The sequence below is a fragment of the Nicotiana tabacum genome, chromosome 16 (assembly GCF_000715075.1).
Source record: "Nicotiana tabacum cultivar K326 chromosome 16, ASM71507v2, whole genome shotgun sequence".
NCBI lineage: Eukaryota > Viridiplantae > Streptophyta > Magnoliopsida > Solanales > Solanaceae > Nicotiana > Nicotiana tabacum.
The window spans coordinates 73,274,943-73,293,523 of NC_134095.1; the positions used below are offsets into that span (position 1 = coordinate 73,274,943).

The following is an 18,581-nucleotide window of genomic DNA, read 5'->3' on the forward strand; positions in this document are numbered from 1 at the left end:
ATCCAATCTCACAAACTGGCTGGTTAAGGCCTGAACATCCATCGCCATAGGCCTCTCCAATGCTGGTAAATAAGCCAAACTCCCCAAACTCTCTGCCCAGCGACTCAAGGCATCGGCCACCACATTGGCCTTGCCCGGGTGATATAAAATAGTGATATCATAGTCCTTCAGCAACTCTAACTACCTCCTCTGGCGCAAGTTTAGATCCTTTTGCTTGAACAAGTACTGCAAGCTCCGATGATCGGTATAAATCTCACAAGAAACCCCGTATAAATAATGATGCCAGATCTTCAGGGCGTGAACAATGACAGCTAACTCAAGGTCGTGGACCAGATAATTCTTCTCGTGAACCTTCAACTGTCTGGACGCATAGGCAATCACCCTACCGTCCTGCATCAAAACCTCTCCAAGGCCAATCCTCGAGGCATCACAATAGATAGTGTAAGACCCCGAACCTGTAGGCAATATCAAAATTAGGGATATAGTCAAAGCTGTCTTGAGCTTCTGAAAGCTCGCCCCACACTCTTTCGTCTACTGGAACGGAGCACCATTCTGGGTCAGTCTGGTCATAGGGGCTGCAATTGATGAAAACCCCTCCACAAAATGATGGTAATAACCCGCCAAGCCAAGAAAACTACAGATCTCTGTAGCTGAGGATGGTCTGGGCCAACTCTGCACTGCCTCTATTTTCTTCGGATCCACCTGAATACCCTCACTCGACACCACGTGGCCTAAGAATGCCACAGAATCCAACCAAAACTCACATTTCAAGAACTTAGCATATAACTTCTTTTCTCTCAAGGTCTGAAGCACTGTCCTTGGGTACTGGTCATGAACTTCCCGACTCCGGGAATACACCAGATTATCATTAATAAAGACAATGACGAATGAGTCAAGATACGTCCGGAACACACTGTGCATCAAATGCATAAAGGCTGCTGGGGCATTGGTCAGCCCAAATGACATAACAAGGAACTTGTAATAACCATACCGAGTCCTGAAAGCAGTCTTCGATATATCTAGCTCCAGAATCTTCAACTAATGGTAACCTGAGCGCAAGTCAATCTTAGAAAACACCTGTGTGCCTTGAAGCTGATCAAACAGATCATCAATACGAGGCAAAGGATAAAGGTTATTCACTGTAACTTTGTTCAACTGGCGATAATCAATGCACATACGCATAGAACCATCTTTATTCTTCACAAACAAGATAGGAGCACCCCAAGGTGATACACTGGGCCTAATAAAACCCTTATCAAGCAATTCCTGTAACTGGTCCTTCAACTACTTCAACTCAAGAGGGACCATACGATACGAAGGGATAGAAATGGGCTGAGTGCCCAGTAATAGATCAATGCCAAAATCAATATCTCTATCAGGCGGCATGCCCGCAAGATCAGTCGGAAACACATCAGGAAAATCTCGTACTACTGGGACTGAATCAACTAAAAGGGTATCAACACTAACATCTCTCACATAAGCTAAATATGCATCGCACCCCTTCTTAACCATTCACTAAGCTTAAGGAAAGAAATAACTCTACTGGGAGTGTGATCTAAGGTACCCCTCCACTCAACACGCGGTACACGTGGCATAGCTAGTGTCACAATTTTGGCGTGACAATCAAGAATAGTATAATGGGGCGACAACCAGTCCATGCCCAAGATAATATCAAATTATACCATGCTGAGTAACAATAAATTGGCTCTAGTCTCAAAACTACTAAGAGCAACCAAACACGACCGATAAACGTGATCCAAAACAAAAGAATCTCCCACAGGAGTAGAAACATAAATAGGGGAACTCAAAGAATCCCGAGGTATACCCAAATGCGAAGCAAAATAAGAGGAAACATAAGAGTAAGTTGAGCCTGGATTAAATAGAACCGATGCATCTCTGTAACAAACCAGTATAATACCTATGATGATAGAATAGGAGGCAACAGCCTCGGTACAGGCAGGAAGGGCATAGTATCAGGCCTGGCCTCCCCCTCTAGGGCGACCTCTACCTCCCCGACCTCTACCTCTAGTTGGCTGAGCAGGTGGGGTAGCAACTGGAGCTGTAACCATAGCTTGAGAACTCTGTGGGGCACGCTGTGCCTGAGAAGTATGTGGAGGCGCACTCTTCCCAAGTCTAGGGCAATCCCTCACCACATGGCATGTGTCACCACACTCAAAACAAGTTTTGGGAGGACGTGGCGGCTATGACTGGCTCGGGCCAGGTCTGCTAGACTGACCTCTAAAAGCACCCCATGCAGGAGGCGCGCTAGATACCGAGGGTGCATAATAAGGCTCCTGAGGCCTAGAAGGAACTGGAGTACCACTGGCTGCTGGAAGAGTTGAATGAACATGTCGACTCATATAACCCCTACTATGACGACCAACAGCTGGGGCACGGGCACCAGAATAATGGCCCGACTCTCGAGACCTCTTGGCCTCCTTCTCCTCTCTCTCCCTAGCATGCATACCCTCAATCCTCCTAGCAATGCTCACCACCTACTGATAAGAAATATCCATCTCCAACTCATAAGCCATGCTAGACCTGATGCTGGGAATAAGCCCCTCAATAAACTGGTGAACCCTCTTGCGAACAGTAGAAACCAAGGCTGGGGCATGTCTAGCCAAACTGGTGTAACGGATAGCACACTCCGAGACAGTAATAGCACCCGGGCACAAATGCTCGAACTCTGCACGCCATGTGTCCCTGAGGCTCTGAGGAACAAACTCCCTTAGGAACATATCTAAAAATCGAGTCCAATTCAGTGAAGCTGCCTCATCCAGACTGTCTAACTCATAGGTGCGCCACCACTCATATGAGGCTCCTCGAAGCTGGAAGGCAGTGAAAGAAACCCCACTCGATCCTGATATACCCATAGTGCGGAGGATACGGTGACATTCCTCTAGAAATCCCAAGGAATCATCTAAGGCTACCCCACTGAATATAGGAGGATCATACTTCTTGAATCTCTCAAGCCTCCGCTGCTCATCCTCTGAAACCAATGCCCTATCCTCGGGATGACCTAGGGCTGCCGTCGGTACAAGAATAACCTCGGGAACACGATCCACATGCACTCGCTGCCCAGGAGTGCTGGCGGCGGGAGTTTGTGCTCCTCCCCCAGTCTGAGATGTAGCTGCAGCAAGGGGAAGCAACTCTGCCTGATCCAAAATGGTGTACATGCTCATGAACTGTGTCAAAGTCTCCTGAAGTGTTGGAGTAGTAGTAGCAGTAGGCGTGGCAGGTGCCTGGACTCCGGTTGGGACTGTTGGTGGTACTTTGGTGGCAGCTTGCGCAGGTACTCTAGCTGCACCACATGCGCGTCCTCGGCCTCTACCCCGGCCCCGGCCTCTAACGGCTGCAGTAGGGGCGTGGGTGCCTGATCATCTCGGGTAGCGCGTGTCCTCAGCATTTGTGAGAGAATAGAAGATAGAAGTTTAGAATTGTGATATTAAAATCTCGCACGACAAGGAAATCAGCTGAAGTGGAATTTTCCTAACAGTTACATAGCCTCTTGTAGATAAGTACAGACGTCTCCGTACCGATCAGCGAGACTCTAATAAACTGGCTTGTGATTCATGACTCCTATGAACCTAGAGCTCTGATACCAACTTGTCATGACCCCGGTTTGACCTCTGTGAACCATCGTGATGGCACCTAGTCTCTACGACTAGGTAAGCCTAACAATGCGAAAAATAAACCAATTTGCGGAAGAGATAATTTAAAACCGAAGTAGCAAAATAAAACAGTAATTTAAAGTGTCATTTGGCAAACACAATATCAACTCTCAAAAGCTAAATACATTTCCCAAAATCCGGAATCTCATGATCACAAGCCTTTGAGAGTCTACAAACGTCTAACTTCAAAATATCTAACAAAGACACAAAGTACGGAAGGGCTAATACAAAAGGGAGAGTAGAAAGGGACTCTTCAGTCTGCGGGCGCGGCAGATATACCTCGGAGTCTCTACGTACGCCTCGTCTCAAGCGTGATAAGTCTAAGTGGAGGTACCTAAATCTGCACATGAAAAACATGCACAGAAAGGGCATGAGTACACCATAGCGGTACTCAGTAAGTGCCAAGCCTAACCTCAGTCGGGTAGTGACGAGGAAGGTCAGGGCCCTACTGAGATTAATAAAATATAAGGGATGACAGAATAAGATAAGCAAAATAGTTGAAAGCTAACAGTAAGAATTTAATACAGGATAATATGGAATTCAATAACTGGAACAGAGACAAAAAAACAATCACAAGGAGAAACCACTCTTCACAAGGATAATCACCGGGGATCTCTCAGTATCCGGAGGATCTCTTAGTACCCTCAATATATACCAGGGATCTCTTGGTATCCTCCACATATGCTAGGGATCTCTTGGTATCCCGAAGATCTCTTAGTATCCTCAATATACGTGCTAGGGATCTCTAGGTATCCCGCACCTCAACTCAAATCATAAATACGTGTAGGGGATCTCCCGGGATGCCGTCCCGTAGTCCCAAAGTAAAACACACAGCAACAATACAAGGAATACTCAATTAAGCTCAAATTTGTACCAAGTAAAACAGGTAATTCTAACCTAACATGCTTCACATAGTAAAATTAAGGCAGTTTAAGCAAATAAGCAATTAAGTCAATTAAACATGCGTTTCTAAGCTAACAACAGGCTTAAGTTGCAAGTAGTATAAAACATGAAAAAGGAATGCAATTGAATTTACTTAAAGAAAACCGAATTTTCAATAATTAGCTCAAGTACGCACTCGTCACCTCACGTACCAGGCATTTCAATTATCAAATATACCAAATCCTAAGAGGAGGGTCCCCCACATAAGATTAGGCAAGACACTTACCTCGAACTAGCTCAAAATCAACCTGAAACCACGCTCTTGCCACGAGTACTCGACTCCAAATGACCCAAATCTATTCAATTCAATTGCATAATGTAAATAACACTTCAAGTAACTGATTCCACAGTTAAATTCTAAGCTAATACACAAAATTAGGTAAAATGACCAAAATGCCCCTCGGGTCCATGTCTCAGAATCGAGTAAAATTTACATTTCCAGAATTTTCGCACTCTCACGAGTTCATTCATACCAAAAGTACCAAAATCGGACCTCAAATGGTCCCTTAAATCATCACTCAAAGGTCTCTAATTAATTAAGCCCTAACCCCCAAATTACCACTGATTTCCTTAAATTTTCATGCTTATAATGATAAAAATCGCTCCAATAATGAGTTTAGGAACCAAATACCTTACCCCAATGAATTCGTTTGAAAATACCCCTTGAAAATGCTCCCCAAGGCTTCTTCCCTTTTGAAAATAGGTGAAAATAACTCAAATTTCGCGAATGCAACTATTTATATGTTCTGCCCAGTTAATCCGCTTCTGCGGCTCTGGGACCGCACCTGCGGTCCCGCTTCTGCGAGGACATGGTCGCATCTGCGACATTTCACTTAAAGCCCAGCTTCCGCACCTGCGGTTAACCTTACGCAGATGCGGTGCCACTTCTGCGGTAAGCTCCCGCTTCTGTGGTCCCTGCTGGCATATCCCCTTTCCGCTTCTGCGATGACTCCGCCGCTTCTGTGGCTCCGTACCTGCGGGACCCAACCGCAGGTGCGGTTATGACAAAGATCAGCAGCTTCAAACCACTTTCAATTCTTCTGACAACCCTCCGAAATCACTCCGAGGCCCCCGGGACCTCAACCAAAAATACGAACAAGTCATATACTACCATCCAAACTTATACCAATCCTCAAAACACCTAAAACAACATCGAAACATCGAATTAACCATGGATTCAAGCTTAAGAACTCCAAAAACTTTCAATTTACACTTTCGATCAAAAAGTCTATCAAACCTCATCCGAATGACCTGAAATTTCGCACACACGTCACATTCAACACTACGGAGCTATTCCAACTTCCGGAATTCCATTCCGACCCTCAGATCAAAATCTCACTATCGAACCAGAAACTTCAAAATTCGACTTTCGGCATTTCAAGCCTAAATTAGCTACGGACCTCCAAAACACAATCCGAACACGCCCCTAAGCCCAAAACCACCCAACGGAGCTAACGAAACCATTGGAATTCCATTCTGAGGCCATCTTCATACTGTTCCGACTACGGTCAAATTTTCAAAACTTAAGCTCTCATTTAGGGACTAAGTGTCCCAAAACTCTCCAAAACTCAAAATCGAATATCCCAACAAATCAAAATAGTAAAAATAAACACAGGGAAAGCAGTTAATAGGGGATCGGGGCATAAATTCTTAAAATGACCGGCCGGGTCGTTACACTATTCCAAGGCTCGAAATCTCAAACGGACATCGAAAACATTGAAATGCACTTCAACCCAAATTTATGAAATTCTTCCAAATTGTTAACTTCCACAATAAGCACCATTGGGGATATTTATGGCTTCACCACTAGATGGCGAGGACAAGGCTGAGAGGGAGAGAACGGTGGTGGCGGAAGCAAAGATAATAGGAAACAAGGTGCTAGGCATTAGGTAATAGTATAAGATGGGTTTTGCATGGGTTACAGGGGGTTGGGATCCGGTCCAGTAATTTTTGTTCCAATATTGTTCGGTGGTTGTTTGAGATTGTGCCAACTCAGCAGACCGTCATCTAAAGGTTGTAATTGATTTACATTAAATCTCAAACTAACGTCCGTTTAGATAATAAAACAAAATCTTTTAGACCACATCAGTTTGGAATAAAACAAATCTTTTGGATAATATGGTTAAACCTTTATGTGGGGGTTGAGGAAGAGGGCAAAGGGAATTTAGAAGCAGCCCTTTCACAACTCCTTATAATCCTCCACTCTCCATACCGAAGGTCAATAGCACAAAGTATGTAAATGGATATTGTGAACAGAGTAATGGAAATAGAAATGAATATCAGCGTTTAGTGAAGTACCAAAATTTGTTGCACTCGAAGTTGAGGTTTTAATTTAGAAAAGATTTTGATACCATTAATGGGTTGGATGTCTAAGTCGAAATCAACCTTAGAAAATTGCCACCTTTTAATCCCAGCAAGCTAGCCATAGGTTTTTATCATTGTTTTCTCTAAAACCAAAATTGTTACAATTAGAAGTTCAATTTTAGGGTGTAAAAGGAGACTAAAGAGATAAATGAAGAGTAATTATATCAACTGCTCAGTTTACTTCAAAATAAGAAAATACATTCTCGCTATTTTGCCAAAGAAATGTGTGCAAGAGAAATAAACTCCTAGGCGTCGGAGGAAGAAAAGACTGCTTGACGAATATATCAAAAGAGGAGTTGACGGACGTTAATTTGAGCTTTTAATGTAAATCAATTACAACCTTTAGATACTGATCTGCTGAGTTGGCACAATCTCAAACAACCACCAAACAATACTGGAGCAAAATCACTGGACCAACCCCTGTTACGGGTATGTATATTTGGTTGAAAAAGGAAAATGGTCTGCACACTTAAAAAACTATCGAATGTATGTGGGGCCCAAGTAGAAATACTAATGACAGGGCTAGAAATCTCGAATAGTATAACGAGGGGTATAATAAATAAATAATACTTATTCTATAGTATAGGGATATATAGAGCTCGTTTGGACATAAAAAAATTTACTTTTTTTTGATAAAAATTTTTTCCGAAATCAGCATTTGACATAAAATTTACAATTTTCACTTGAAGATGAATTTTGGAATTTTTCGGAAATTTGAAAAAACTCTAAAAAATTATTTTTTAAAATTTTCACTCAGATCACTCACAAAACTTCAAAAATAACCCAAAATTATATCCATGTCCAAACACAACTCTAATTTTCAAATACCATTTTCATTTGAAATTTTTTTTTCACTTTTTTTTTTTGGAATTTTACAATTCTTATCTCCAAACGCCCACATAGTACGTTTTGAAAAAAAGAAAAGCTAAGTCCACTTGGGCGGGAAGATAAAAGAATATCCACACATGGGGCTAACGCGTCTAAAGTCAAACTGATCTAGTTCTTGTGGTTCTCTATGACTCTTTGAGTAGTAAGCTTTTCCCTTTTCATACAAAGCCAACTCCTCAATAATTCAAAATCACCTACGGCCGCCGCGTCGCCACCGCTACTGCCTTTGCCAGTCCGTTATTCTCCGGTAAGACTCCACGTTCTTCATGGATCTTCCTTCCTACCACCACCACCATCACCACAGGTACGTCGAACGCCCTCCAAACGTTTCACATAACCCTAATGTCTTTCGCCACCTCCCTCCTCCTCCCCCGCCGCCACAACGGCGACCACCACCACTACCACATATCACTAATATCCCTCATCATCACCACCACATCCCTCCCCCCTCCCCTCCCTTCCACCGCCAATCCCAATTCTCGTTCCCTCCTCATAGCCCCCCACAAGAAAATCCTAAATTCTTCGATTGCCGCTCTCCCCCTAGGGTTTCCTCTAATCTAATCCTAGATCAATCCCCCTACCATCCTGCTCATCCGCAACAACAAAATTTTCATTATAACGACCGTTATCATAACCCCCATCCTCCTAATTCTCCTAGGTTTATTGTCGATGATTTTATGAGAGAGAATCGTCTGAGAGGCGTGGAATTCGATTATGATGATGACGAAAGATACCGTCTTGAGAGGCGTAGAATGGAAGAGCATATTGATGTCAGGGAATTTAGATCGAGTGCTGAGAATTATGAGTTGCATCATGATGATAGGTATGAAGGTAAGAGATGGGAATATGGTCATAATGTTGATGATGGGATTTTGGTTGGTTCTTCTTCAAGGCGAGTGTCATTAGATAATAGTGGTTATGATTATGGTGGTGGTGATGTTAGGTTTAGCAATAGGTTAAGAGTAGACAAGGAGGAAATTTATAGGTCTCCTCCACAGAAGAAGAGTGCATTGCTCAGGATTCAATGTGGGAATGCTAATAACAACAGGAGTAGTAGAAATCAGGACAATGACTCGAGTAGTATTGGTGGATGTAGGGTAAGGGGAAAGCAGAAAGATGTGTTTGAGAGGTTGGAGAGAAGGGTTGAGGGAAGAGATGGAAGCGAAGGAAGTTCGATGGAGCTTGATGTTTCATTTAAATCTAATGCACTTGTGGCGAAGGCTATTATGGCCCCGGTGTCAAGCCCAACCAATGACTCAGACAGAAGCGAAACACCTAGATGTAAGAAGATTAGAAAAGTGAATCTCTCTGATTCTCCAATGAAGAAAGTCGGGTATGATTTGGGTAAAGGTGATGGTTCAGCAATTGATTCTGGTCGTTGTTCGAGTTCTAATAAGGAGTCTAAATGTTTGGCAGATAAAGTTACGGTTTCTGCGGGTAGGACATCTAATAGCACTTTGGATTCTAACATGGAGTCGAAACATTTGGCAGATAAAATTAAAGATTCTAGTGGTGGACGTGCATCTGATGGTACTTTGAATTCCAACAAGGAATCTAAATGTTTGCTGGATAAAGTTACAGTTCCTGTTGTGAGAAGTGCATTGCTGAGTTCCAATGGGACAAATGATTTAATTGTAACTCAAGAAAGCAAGGGATCTCCAGAGATCATGATTTTGGATCAGGGTGGTAATCATGTTGGAAAGGGTGGAGCACCTCAACGCAAGATTAGAAAGAAGAAGAAAGTCACGAAAAAGAAAGTCACGGCCCCTAAAATAGTTGGTGTTAACCCTTGTAATGCCACTGATTCACTGAACAAAGCATCTTTTGTCCGTCAGCAGCTTAAAAGTGTCGTAGAATTGGTAGAGAGAACTAGATCTGATGATATGACTAGGCTCGAGGATGTCAATATGAAGAAGGTCAAGAAGAAGAAAGTCATGACCCCTAAAAATTCTGGTGTTGACCTTGGTAATGCCACCGATTCACTGAACAAAGCATCTTTCGTCCGTCAGCAGCTTAAAAGTGTTGTAGAATTGGTAGAGAAAACTAGATCTGATGATATGACTACACTCGAGGATGTCAATATGAATAAAGCCATGAAGAAGAATGTCACAGCCCCTAAAAAAGTTGGTGTTGACCCTGATAATGCCACTGATTTACTGAACAAAGCATGTTCTGTCCGTCAGCAGCTTAAAAGTGTTGTAGAATTGGTAGAGAGAACTAGATCTGATGATATGACTACACTCGAGGATGTCAGTGTGAAGCCGCCTGTGGATGAAGTAGTTAGCAAATTAGGAAAACCTTCAAAACTGGCTGCTGTCAGTGAAGATGAGTCTGTCGAGCAGTCTAATTCTGATGGGAAGAAAGCTGGTCCAGCTAAAGTCTTGGTTTCTTCGAGCAGCGTGGACTCTGAAATTAATGACTTTGCTGATTGTACCAGTAGATCAGTTCTGAGTGGCCCTTCCATGTTGAATTCTGAGACATGTATGATTGAAGTACAAAACAAACCTACTAGTTTCACTGTGGATAACGCTGATAATGTTGGAGGGCATTCTCAGGATGAGCGCCGAGTGTCGGAAGATGGTCTTATTAAAGAACCTTCTGCGGCCATGGTTTGTGTAGAAAGAAATGGTGATGTTGTCTTGTCAAGCCTAGACGGGAGCACAACTCATAAGGATGAAGTATCTTCGTCAACTAAAGATACATATATCTCTTCTGTTTCTGACTTGGGGTTTTCTGATGGGAAGGAAAATGCAGTTGCTGTTATAGGATTGTTAGAAGCAAGTTCCGTGGTGCCATCTAGTGACCCCAAGATTGTACCTTTGCTGACTAATATTGAGAGAGGACTTAAAGAGAGTTTCTTGGATGGAAATGACTGTAGTTTTAATTCTTCTGAGGCTGGGAGAGTTGCGGTTGTCAGTGAGTTGCTAAGTGCAGAGTGCTCGAGTAATAGAGATCCAACGGCCGGTAGTTTTGTATGTAGTATGAAAAAATCATGTGTTGATGGAGTTACATTGTCACCTGAGATGAGCCATACTAAGGGATCTGTTAATGCTGTGGTTTCTGTTGGAGATGATATTAGGATTATTGCAGATGATGACTGTCTACCTAATGTCACAAGGAAGAGAAAGATTACGGAAGACGAGTCTGTTTTACCCACTACGAAGGTGAGTGAGACAGAGGAAAATACGGTTAGTTCTTTGCTAGGCCAGGGTAAAAGTTTCAGCTGTTTGAGAGGAGATCATGCCTCTATAGAAGAGGAAGTTACAGTTCCTGGTAATGGGAGTGACTCATTAAAGGGAGACCCTTCACATGAGGGGCCTTCAGAAGTGGAGCTTTTACTTCAGGATTGTTTTAATGATGGTTCCAGTTCATGTTCTATCGAGAGTCCCAAGAAAAGGGAGGTTTCTTCGCCGGGACTGGTTAAATCTGCTTCGTGTGTCACCACCCATGAGGGAGCTTCTAGCATACCAATTACAGTGCCTTTGATCGATGAGGTTTCTGTGACGGAATTAGAATCTCGAAATACATTGTCTGATTTAGATGATGGTCCACCATCTCGTCCTTCAGTCATATTGCTTGAGAGTAGTACTGCTGAGGAGGATGTAAGTCAGGCTGAGCCATTTGAAGATGGCTTGATGGATCGCTTTTCGGATGTTGAGCAGGTCATTGCTCACAATTCTCAGCTGGGAGCTGCTGGACTAGAAACTACAACTTCAGTTATATCCGTTGGGATGCTAAGAATGGCTTATGGAATAAGTGAGGACAAAGGTTCCTCCATTGGAGTAGATCAAAAGTTGGCCTCAGAAGATTGTGAAAGCCATAATTATGTGCTTGACAAGGCATGTCTGCCTTTGTTGGCAAATAATCACTCTTTATTTTCTGATTCAAATTGTGTGTCCGCAATGAAAGTAAGTGCCAAAGGTATGGAGTCTGTGCCTGATATGTCGGCACTCGTGTCGTTTCCTGAAGACTTACCTAACAACTCATTCTTGGAGGAAACTAATGCTAAGTCATCAATGTCCAATGAAATTGTTATTGAAAAAGCCCAAAATGTTGATGAAAATTCCATTACTGCTGATGACCATGTTTCTTCTTCGGCGAAGACATCTTCAGATTCTTCTGAGTTTGGTAATACATCATCAGATACTTCTAGGTTTGGTAGAAGTTCAGATCATAAAGTTGGTGGCGTTCCTTTGGTTAATCTAAATACTGTGCCATTATCATCACAGAGTACTGTAAAGTCCACCCAGAATGTGACTTCACTAAGTTGGAAACCAAACTTGCGTGCAAACCAGCAAAGTCCTGCTGTTCCTAGGGTTCTCTCTGTTCACCCATCGAATTTTCTCACTTCAAGGAATGTGCCCACTTCGAAGAAGCCACTGACATGGCATAGAACTGGTAATAGTTCTTTCTCAGTTGTTGGACGAGGTTCCCAAATGAACTCTGTACCTCCACAAAGCCATTTACCTAAGGACATTGGGAAAGCCGGCTCTTACATTCGCAAGGGTAACAGTCTTGTCAGAAAGCCTCCTCCTGTTGGTTCCCTTTCCCAAGGATTCCATGCTCCAAGTTCTTCCCTTTACCGGTTGAACTCTTCTGCTGTGAATAACCTGAAGAGAAAACCTGAGAATAAGACACTGATAACTGATTCACCCAGCTGCAGGGGAACTCCAGAAGTAAATGCTCCTTCAGAGAGGACCAAAACCCTGCCACAAAGTGAACCATTTAGTTGCATTACATTGAAGTCTGCCTCTTTTCCAGTGGTAGATCATCCTGGAACCGGTAGTATTGCTACCTCAAATCCTTTGGCAGTTACAGACAATATGTTGGCGCTGAAGCCTTCTGAGGATCCTTCAACATCTTCTGCACTTCCTGAATGTCAAATTGGTTTGGGAGGCAATTCCAAAAGCCAGAATATATTAGATGAAGGCAGTTCTGGAAAGGAGATAGTTTATGTGAAGCAAAGATCGAATCAGTTAGTTGCAGCTTCTGATAAGACCCAGGCATCATCCGATGGCTACTATAAGAGGAGAAAGAATCAACTGATTCGTGCATGTAGCAGTAATCATATGAAGCAGAGAGTTGCTGCGGCAAAGAATGTAGTTCCAACCCGAAGAGGTATGAAAAGCTTGAGTGGTAAGGATGTGTTTTTAAAACACAGCTCATCATATTTGGCTTTCAAAACAAAGCTACTTCAAGACTGGTTCACCCTTTTTTATTCAAGCAGATTATCTACTTGTTTTGGCCTAGAACACCACCATTTTTGTAAGTTAATGTCAAAATTTTTACTAATCAGACAAGGTTTAAATAAATTACCCTTTGCAGGTTTAGCCAAGACCTCTAAATGGTCAAAGTCCTCATTGGTCTGGAAATTAGGTGATACTCAGTCATCAAGGAAATGTGGCAGCGCTGTAGAATATGAGAAGCTTTGGCCTTACTTGTTTCCGTGGAAAAGAGCTAGCTATCGGAGGAGTTTCCAGAATTCCTCTCCAAGTGACAGTTCCATATCTATTAGCAGGTGGGGAATCATTTCATGCTCGTTCATTTCTTTTTGGCGTCAAACTTCATACCTAAAGTATATTTTCTTTTAGACGGAAGATACTGCTCTCAAGAAAGCGGGAGACAATCTACACAAGGTCAATACATGGACTATCTTTACGGAGATCTAAAGTGTTAAGTGTCTCTGGCTCTAGTCTCAAGTGGTCAAAATCTATGGAGCAAAGGTCAAAGAAGGCTGCTGAGGTTCGTCCAGCTGCACCCAGGTTTATTTGGGGTCGTAAAATTTGCAAGTGGATGTAAGAAATTTTCTAAAGTGAAAGCCTTTTCGCAGGAAGCTGCGCTAGCAGTTGCTGCTGTTGACAAAAGGAAAAGGGGACAGGATGATTCTAATGCTGACTCAATGAATGGAAATAATGTCTCTCGTAAGTTTTATAGTGTAAAGCTGCTCCCAGGTAGGCCAGTTCTCTACCCTGGTGTGGCGTATTCATTTTCTTTCAAGTTTCTCGAAATATTGTACAAAGTTATTGGACGCCTATGTATCAGTTATGCCCTTTTAATACTTACCAAAAAAGTCATGTCCTCTTTATGTACCTTTTCAGAATGTTGTACTCTTTTTTTAATTGAGCACTATGATGGTCTTCTAACTTTTTACAGGAGAAAGGATATTCCGTATTGGTTGCGAGCGGTATAAGATGGACCCTTCTGGGAAGACACTACAGAGAATTTCAGGTGGTCTTTTCCTGATTTTGCTGAATTCTTTTTCTTCTTCCCGCTTTTTTTTAAATTTAATTTTTTTTTCGATGATGATTCGAATTAGCCACTTTTGTCCTGTAAGTGTTGCTCTGAGAATTAAGTTCCTTTAAGTTATCATCTTCTAGTTCCGTACCTGCAATATGATTTTAGAGGATGCTTTGGTTTTGGTTGTGATAGTCAAAGCAAATTAGCAGCAGGTCTTAGCTGGTGTTTGGCTAAGCTAAAGCTTCCTTGGCTAATAAAAACCTGAAGGGAGACAGGAGACTCTTTTTTTTTTAAGCCTCTTTGGATTGGAAAATAACTACTGGACTTTGATTTATAAATATGGAGAGGTTAACAATGGATATGCATAAATTGATTGACATCGCCCATTTCTCCCCAAAACCCATCTTTTCCGATACCGTTATAGCAGAACAGACCAGTTGGCAAGGTCATGTGCTCTCAATATCTGGAATACAGAAGATCACAAGTTTTCCAAGTTTCCTTTTTGCATCTCTTGCTAGCCCTTTTATATCTTTGTGCCTTGAAAATTAAAACTAAATCATGTAGGTTACCTGATTCAAGAATGAATAGTTGGAACTTCAATATAAGAGGATTACCTCCAACCTTGCAGCATGTCCTTTAAAAAGTAGATATTCATGTCTCTGAACAAAGAAAGTATCAACCACCTGTTACTGCACTGTCCAGTTGCCACAGATCTTCGGAGTACGTTCTGCTTTTTTTTTTTTTGCCTTTCTCGGGTCATGCCTTTATCATCAAGGATGCCCATGAAAGCTGGAGTTTATGGACAGTTGACAAAGCCATCAAGAATATCTGGAAAATGATCTCGGGTTGTATTTTTTGGTGTTTATGGATCGAAAGAAACAGTAGATGCTTTGATGGAATTTCAACTCCCAGCAATTCTAGACTAGACGTCTAGTTAGTCTATTTAGCCGGTCCAAGTCGACCTCTGTAAATAACTTAGAGCACTTCCTGGATTTTGTTAGCTCTTTACTCTAGACAGTAGCTATTAATCCTTTTTGTGATTTAAAAGCTGTATCTGTGTAATCTTTTGCTTCTTGATGGCTCTTTAGTGAAATCACTTGCTTCATAAAAATAAAGCAGATATTCATGTTCAAAGATAGTTGTTGAACTTAAAAGTTACTACTAAAATGTTTCAACTTAGTCATGTTCTAACTGGGTCTAAGCTATTAGAGAACCTGGTTGCTCATGGAAGAATCTGATAGCTTTGGAACCAAATCCAGTTTGAATGGTGCATTTCTTTGGTACAACGCTGATGTGTAGCTCATAGAAGAGTTGAATTGCTCAGATGAATACAAAATGTTGATGGGCATGCGTTACAAAATGTTGATGGGCATGCGTTCTGTGTGGAGGATTAGCCTTCTCAGTTGTGCTGATTAATGGGCAGAAATGATGAAAAACTACTTTTCCATTTGAGCTATCGCATGTCAGTGGACATGTTTTAGTAAAATGATTGTGGGTACATGATTCTGAAACGATCATGGCGTGGATTAGCTAGGAGATTCTGGTTTCCGTTGAGGCAGCGAGAAAATCAGCAAGACGTCAACTTAATAGGCATTTAACTTTTCCAGTTCCAACTGAAGAAAGATGACAGTGGACTATTAGTTTAGAGAAAGAGTAAAATGATGAAATAATCTACATTCACATATGTTTTGATGTCGACTTATCAGGGCCTATAATTTATGGAAAAGAAGTTACTCTTCTATTTTTAAACGTTAGTTATGAAATTTGAGAAGGGCGTGTCTTTTCTTTTAATTTTAAGAGTGGTTTCGGTGAATTTTTTTAATTTGTTTCTTGTAACTGTCTCTTGATATTATTTGTAACTTGACCTCATAAATTTCTCCATGTTTTATGGACAGATGAGGAACCATCGGTGTCAGTTGTTCCTGAGGCGAAGAAATCTTACATCCCCAAAAGATTATTAATTGGGAATGATGAGTACGTATAAATACTATTATTTTTCAATTCATTATCGATGATGTACCTAGTGCTGGTTAATCTTCAGGCATTGAGTTAATATTTTTTTTATAGGTATAGCTGTTATTCATTTGCATAACTTTATTTTGAAATCACATTGCTTCCAGAAATCATGAGCAGTCTGTAATTCTTGGTACTTAAGCGTGTTGCTTCATATCGTAATCTTTTCTATTGGATTTTATATAATCCGGAAAAAATAGGAGTACTCCAAAAGTAAGGCCAATAGGAAAAGAATTATTTAAAAAACTATGGTCTTGCTTCCAAGAGATGAAAATAAGATAATATAAATCCTTACTGTGAATAAAACTTTGCCTTCACTTGTAAACAAATAATATAAATGCTCGAAACTGCTTGTAGGTATGTGCGGGTTGGCAATGGTAATAAGCTGGTTCGAAACCCAAAGAGACGAGTACGCATCTTAGCGAGTGAGAAAGTACGCTGGAGTTTGCACACTGCTAGAATTCGGCTGGCAAGAAAAAAACAGTATTGCCAGTTTTTCACAAGGTTTGGCAAGTGTAACAAGGATAATGGAAAATGTCCATACATTCATGATCCATCTAAAATCGCTGTCTGCACTAAATTTCTGAATGGTTCTTGCTCTGACACTAATTGTAAATTGACTCATGAGGTACGTTACTTCTTAAACCCTATAATTGATGTGGTTGCAGCATGATTAGTTTTTGCCTTTTTACTTGTTTTCACTTCATATATTAGGTTCTTCCTGAAAGAATGCAAGACTGCTCCTATTTTCTGCAAGGTCAGTGCTATTACATTTATGGGTGTTATTATATTTTAATTCAGTTTAATCTAAAGAAATGTGAGAACACTGTGTATTTTTTTGGGCAGGAATATGCTCAAATGAGAATTGTCCATATAGACACGTAAATGTGAATTCAAATGCCTCTATTTGTGAAGGTTTTCTCAGGGGCTATTGTGCTGATGGCAATGAGGTATTCTTTGTTTTCAGTTTGCTGCTTCCAAATGAATCAGTACCAACTGTATGATACACATCTCAAAGGATTGAAATTCGACTTAGATAAGCTCTTTAATAGTAGCTCACAGCCAATTTATGCCAGGTGCCACGTAGAAATAATTTAGTTACAAGCAGTGTCTGGATGCTCAAGCAAAGGTCTTCTGAAGTTTATATTCTTTACCCAGTTTTTATGTTTGATTGGTTCCTAGATCTTAGCTAGTCCCTATCCCTAACTTGTTTAAGATGTAACGAGCCTAGTCTCCGCACCTCCCCTCGGAATGTAGTAGTTGGGTGGATCCTTCCCGATCCTTTCTTGTCATTCTTTTTTGAAATGGCTCCTTGATATGACTATTTTTTACTGCCTGACATGATTCTTACCAAATGTTTTGACTTATTATGTCCACCTCTTTTTCTGCTTCCTCCCTCCCCCTCTGTTGGTCTGAATGCAACTAGCTCATCGTTGATAGTATATTTTCTGCACAATAGATATGTGGATCATCCCAAACACACGACCCCACTAATCTTGAAACTTGTGAAACGGATCATGTTTCTGTTTCTAAACATGCAGTGTCGGAAGAAACACACCTATGTCTGCCCCGTTTTTGAAGCAACTGGCAACTGTCCCCAAGGTTCGAAATGCAAGCTTCACCATCCGAAAAACAAAAGGAAGGGTGTGAAGAGGAAAGCTTCCAGCGAGATGAAGAATGGTCGAGGTCGTTATTTTGGCTCTCCGCACATAGACAGTAGTGAGCGCATAACAGCTGGATTGGAGAAAACTTCTGTTAGGGGGAAAGACGACATATTCCTTAAGAAGGGGAAGTTTGTTGATTTTATTAGCCTAGATGGCAGTGATGAAGAGGAACTGACTATTGACCAGAGAAGTGAGGAACCGCCACTTTGCGAAAGTGGTTCTGCAGAGATGCAACTAGATGATCTTGATGAGCTTATTAAACCCATGAAGCTGATAAATAGGAATAGATCTGTAGATTCATCTCCATTCATAGATAGCCCTAGTGATATGGCTGCAAGCTATGTATCGGAGGAGTCTCAGTGTTGTAAATGAAGTCATGTAGTTAGGTTTATTGTAGTGTTCTGCTAGCGCAGAGCAATTTTTTTTGTTTTCAAACTTTAGGTTTTTAGTTAATTACTTAGGTATAGGTCTTAGGATTAGGCAATATTTTGTATCGCAAAGTGTGTTATGTGCGAGATAACGAGAGAAAATGTTTGTGATAAAAAATTAAAGGCAATGAAATATTTGATATAAATCTCTCATCGGATGGTTTTGCTTTCAGTTCTTTTACCTTTCAATGTTCTCAGACTACAATTCTCAAGAACCCAAGTAAATTGAATTCCCATACTTATTTTTCATGCGCTTTTATATTACTCACTAACCAAACCTTCAAAGTTCAAACAGCGTAAATAAAGAATCTGGAGCTGCAAGGTAAGTACAAAATAGAGGAACTTGTACTTCACCTTTTATCTCCATATTAAAT

At 41.3% G+C, this 18,581-nt stretch overlaps 1 protein-coding gene across 2 annotated transcripts; it reads left to right on the forward strand.

The window, feature by feature from the left end:
- Positions 1–7,952: 7,952 nt before the first annotated feature.
- On the forward strand, positions 7,953–18,353 carry LOC107828795 (uncharacterized). Of its 2 annotated transcripts, none has more exons than XM_075232945.1 (10): positions 7,953–13,001; positions 13,191–13,383; positions 13,457–13,607; positions 13,696–13,786; positions 14,019–14,093; positions 15,998–16,076; positions 16,473–16,743; positions 16,830–16,872; positions 16,962–17,065; positions 17,657–18,353. In XM_075232945.1, the coding sequence occupies exons 1-10, from the start codon at positions 8,132–8,134 to the stop codon at positions 18,149–18,151; spliced, it is 6,372 nt and encodes a 2,123-aa protein (XP_075089046.1). In that variant the 5' UTR covers positions 7,953–8,131; the 3' UTR covers positions 18,152–18,353. The 2 variants fall into 2 exon arrangements, with proteins under 2 accessions (XP_075089046.1, XP_016511653.2); XM_016656167.2 differs by having other exon boundaries at positions 7,953–12,983.
- The last annotated feature ends 228 nt before the right edge of the window (positions 18,354–18,581 follow it).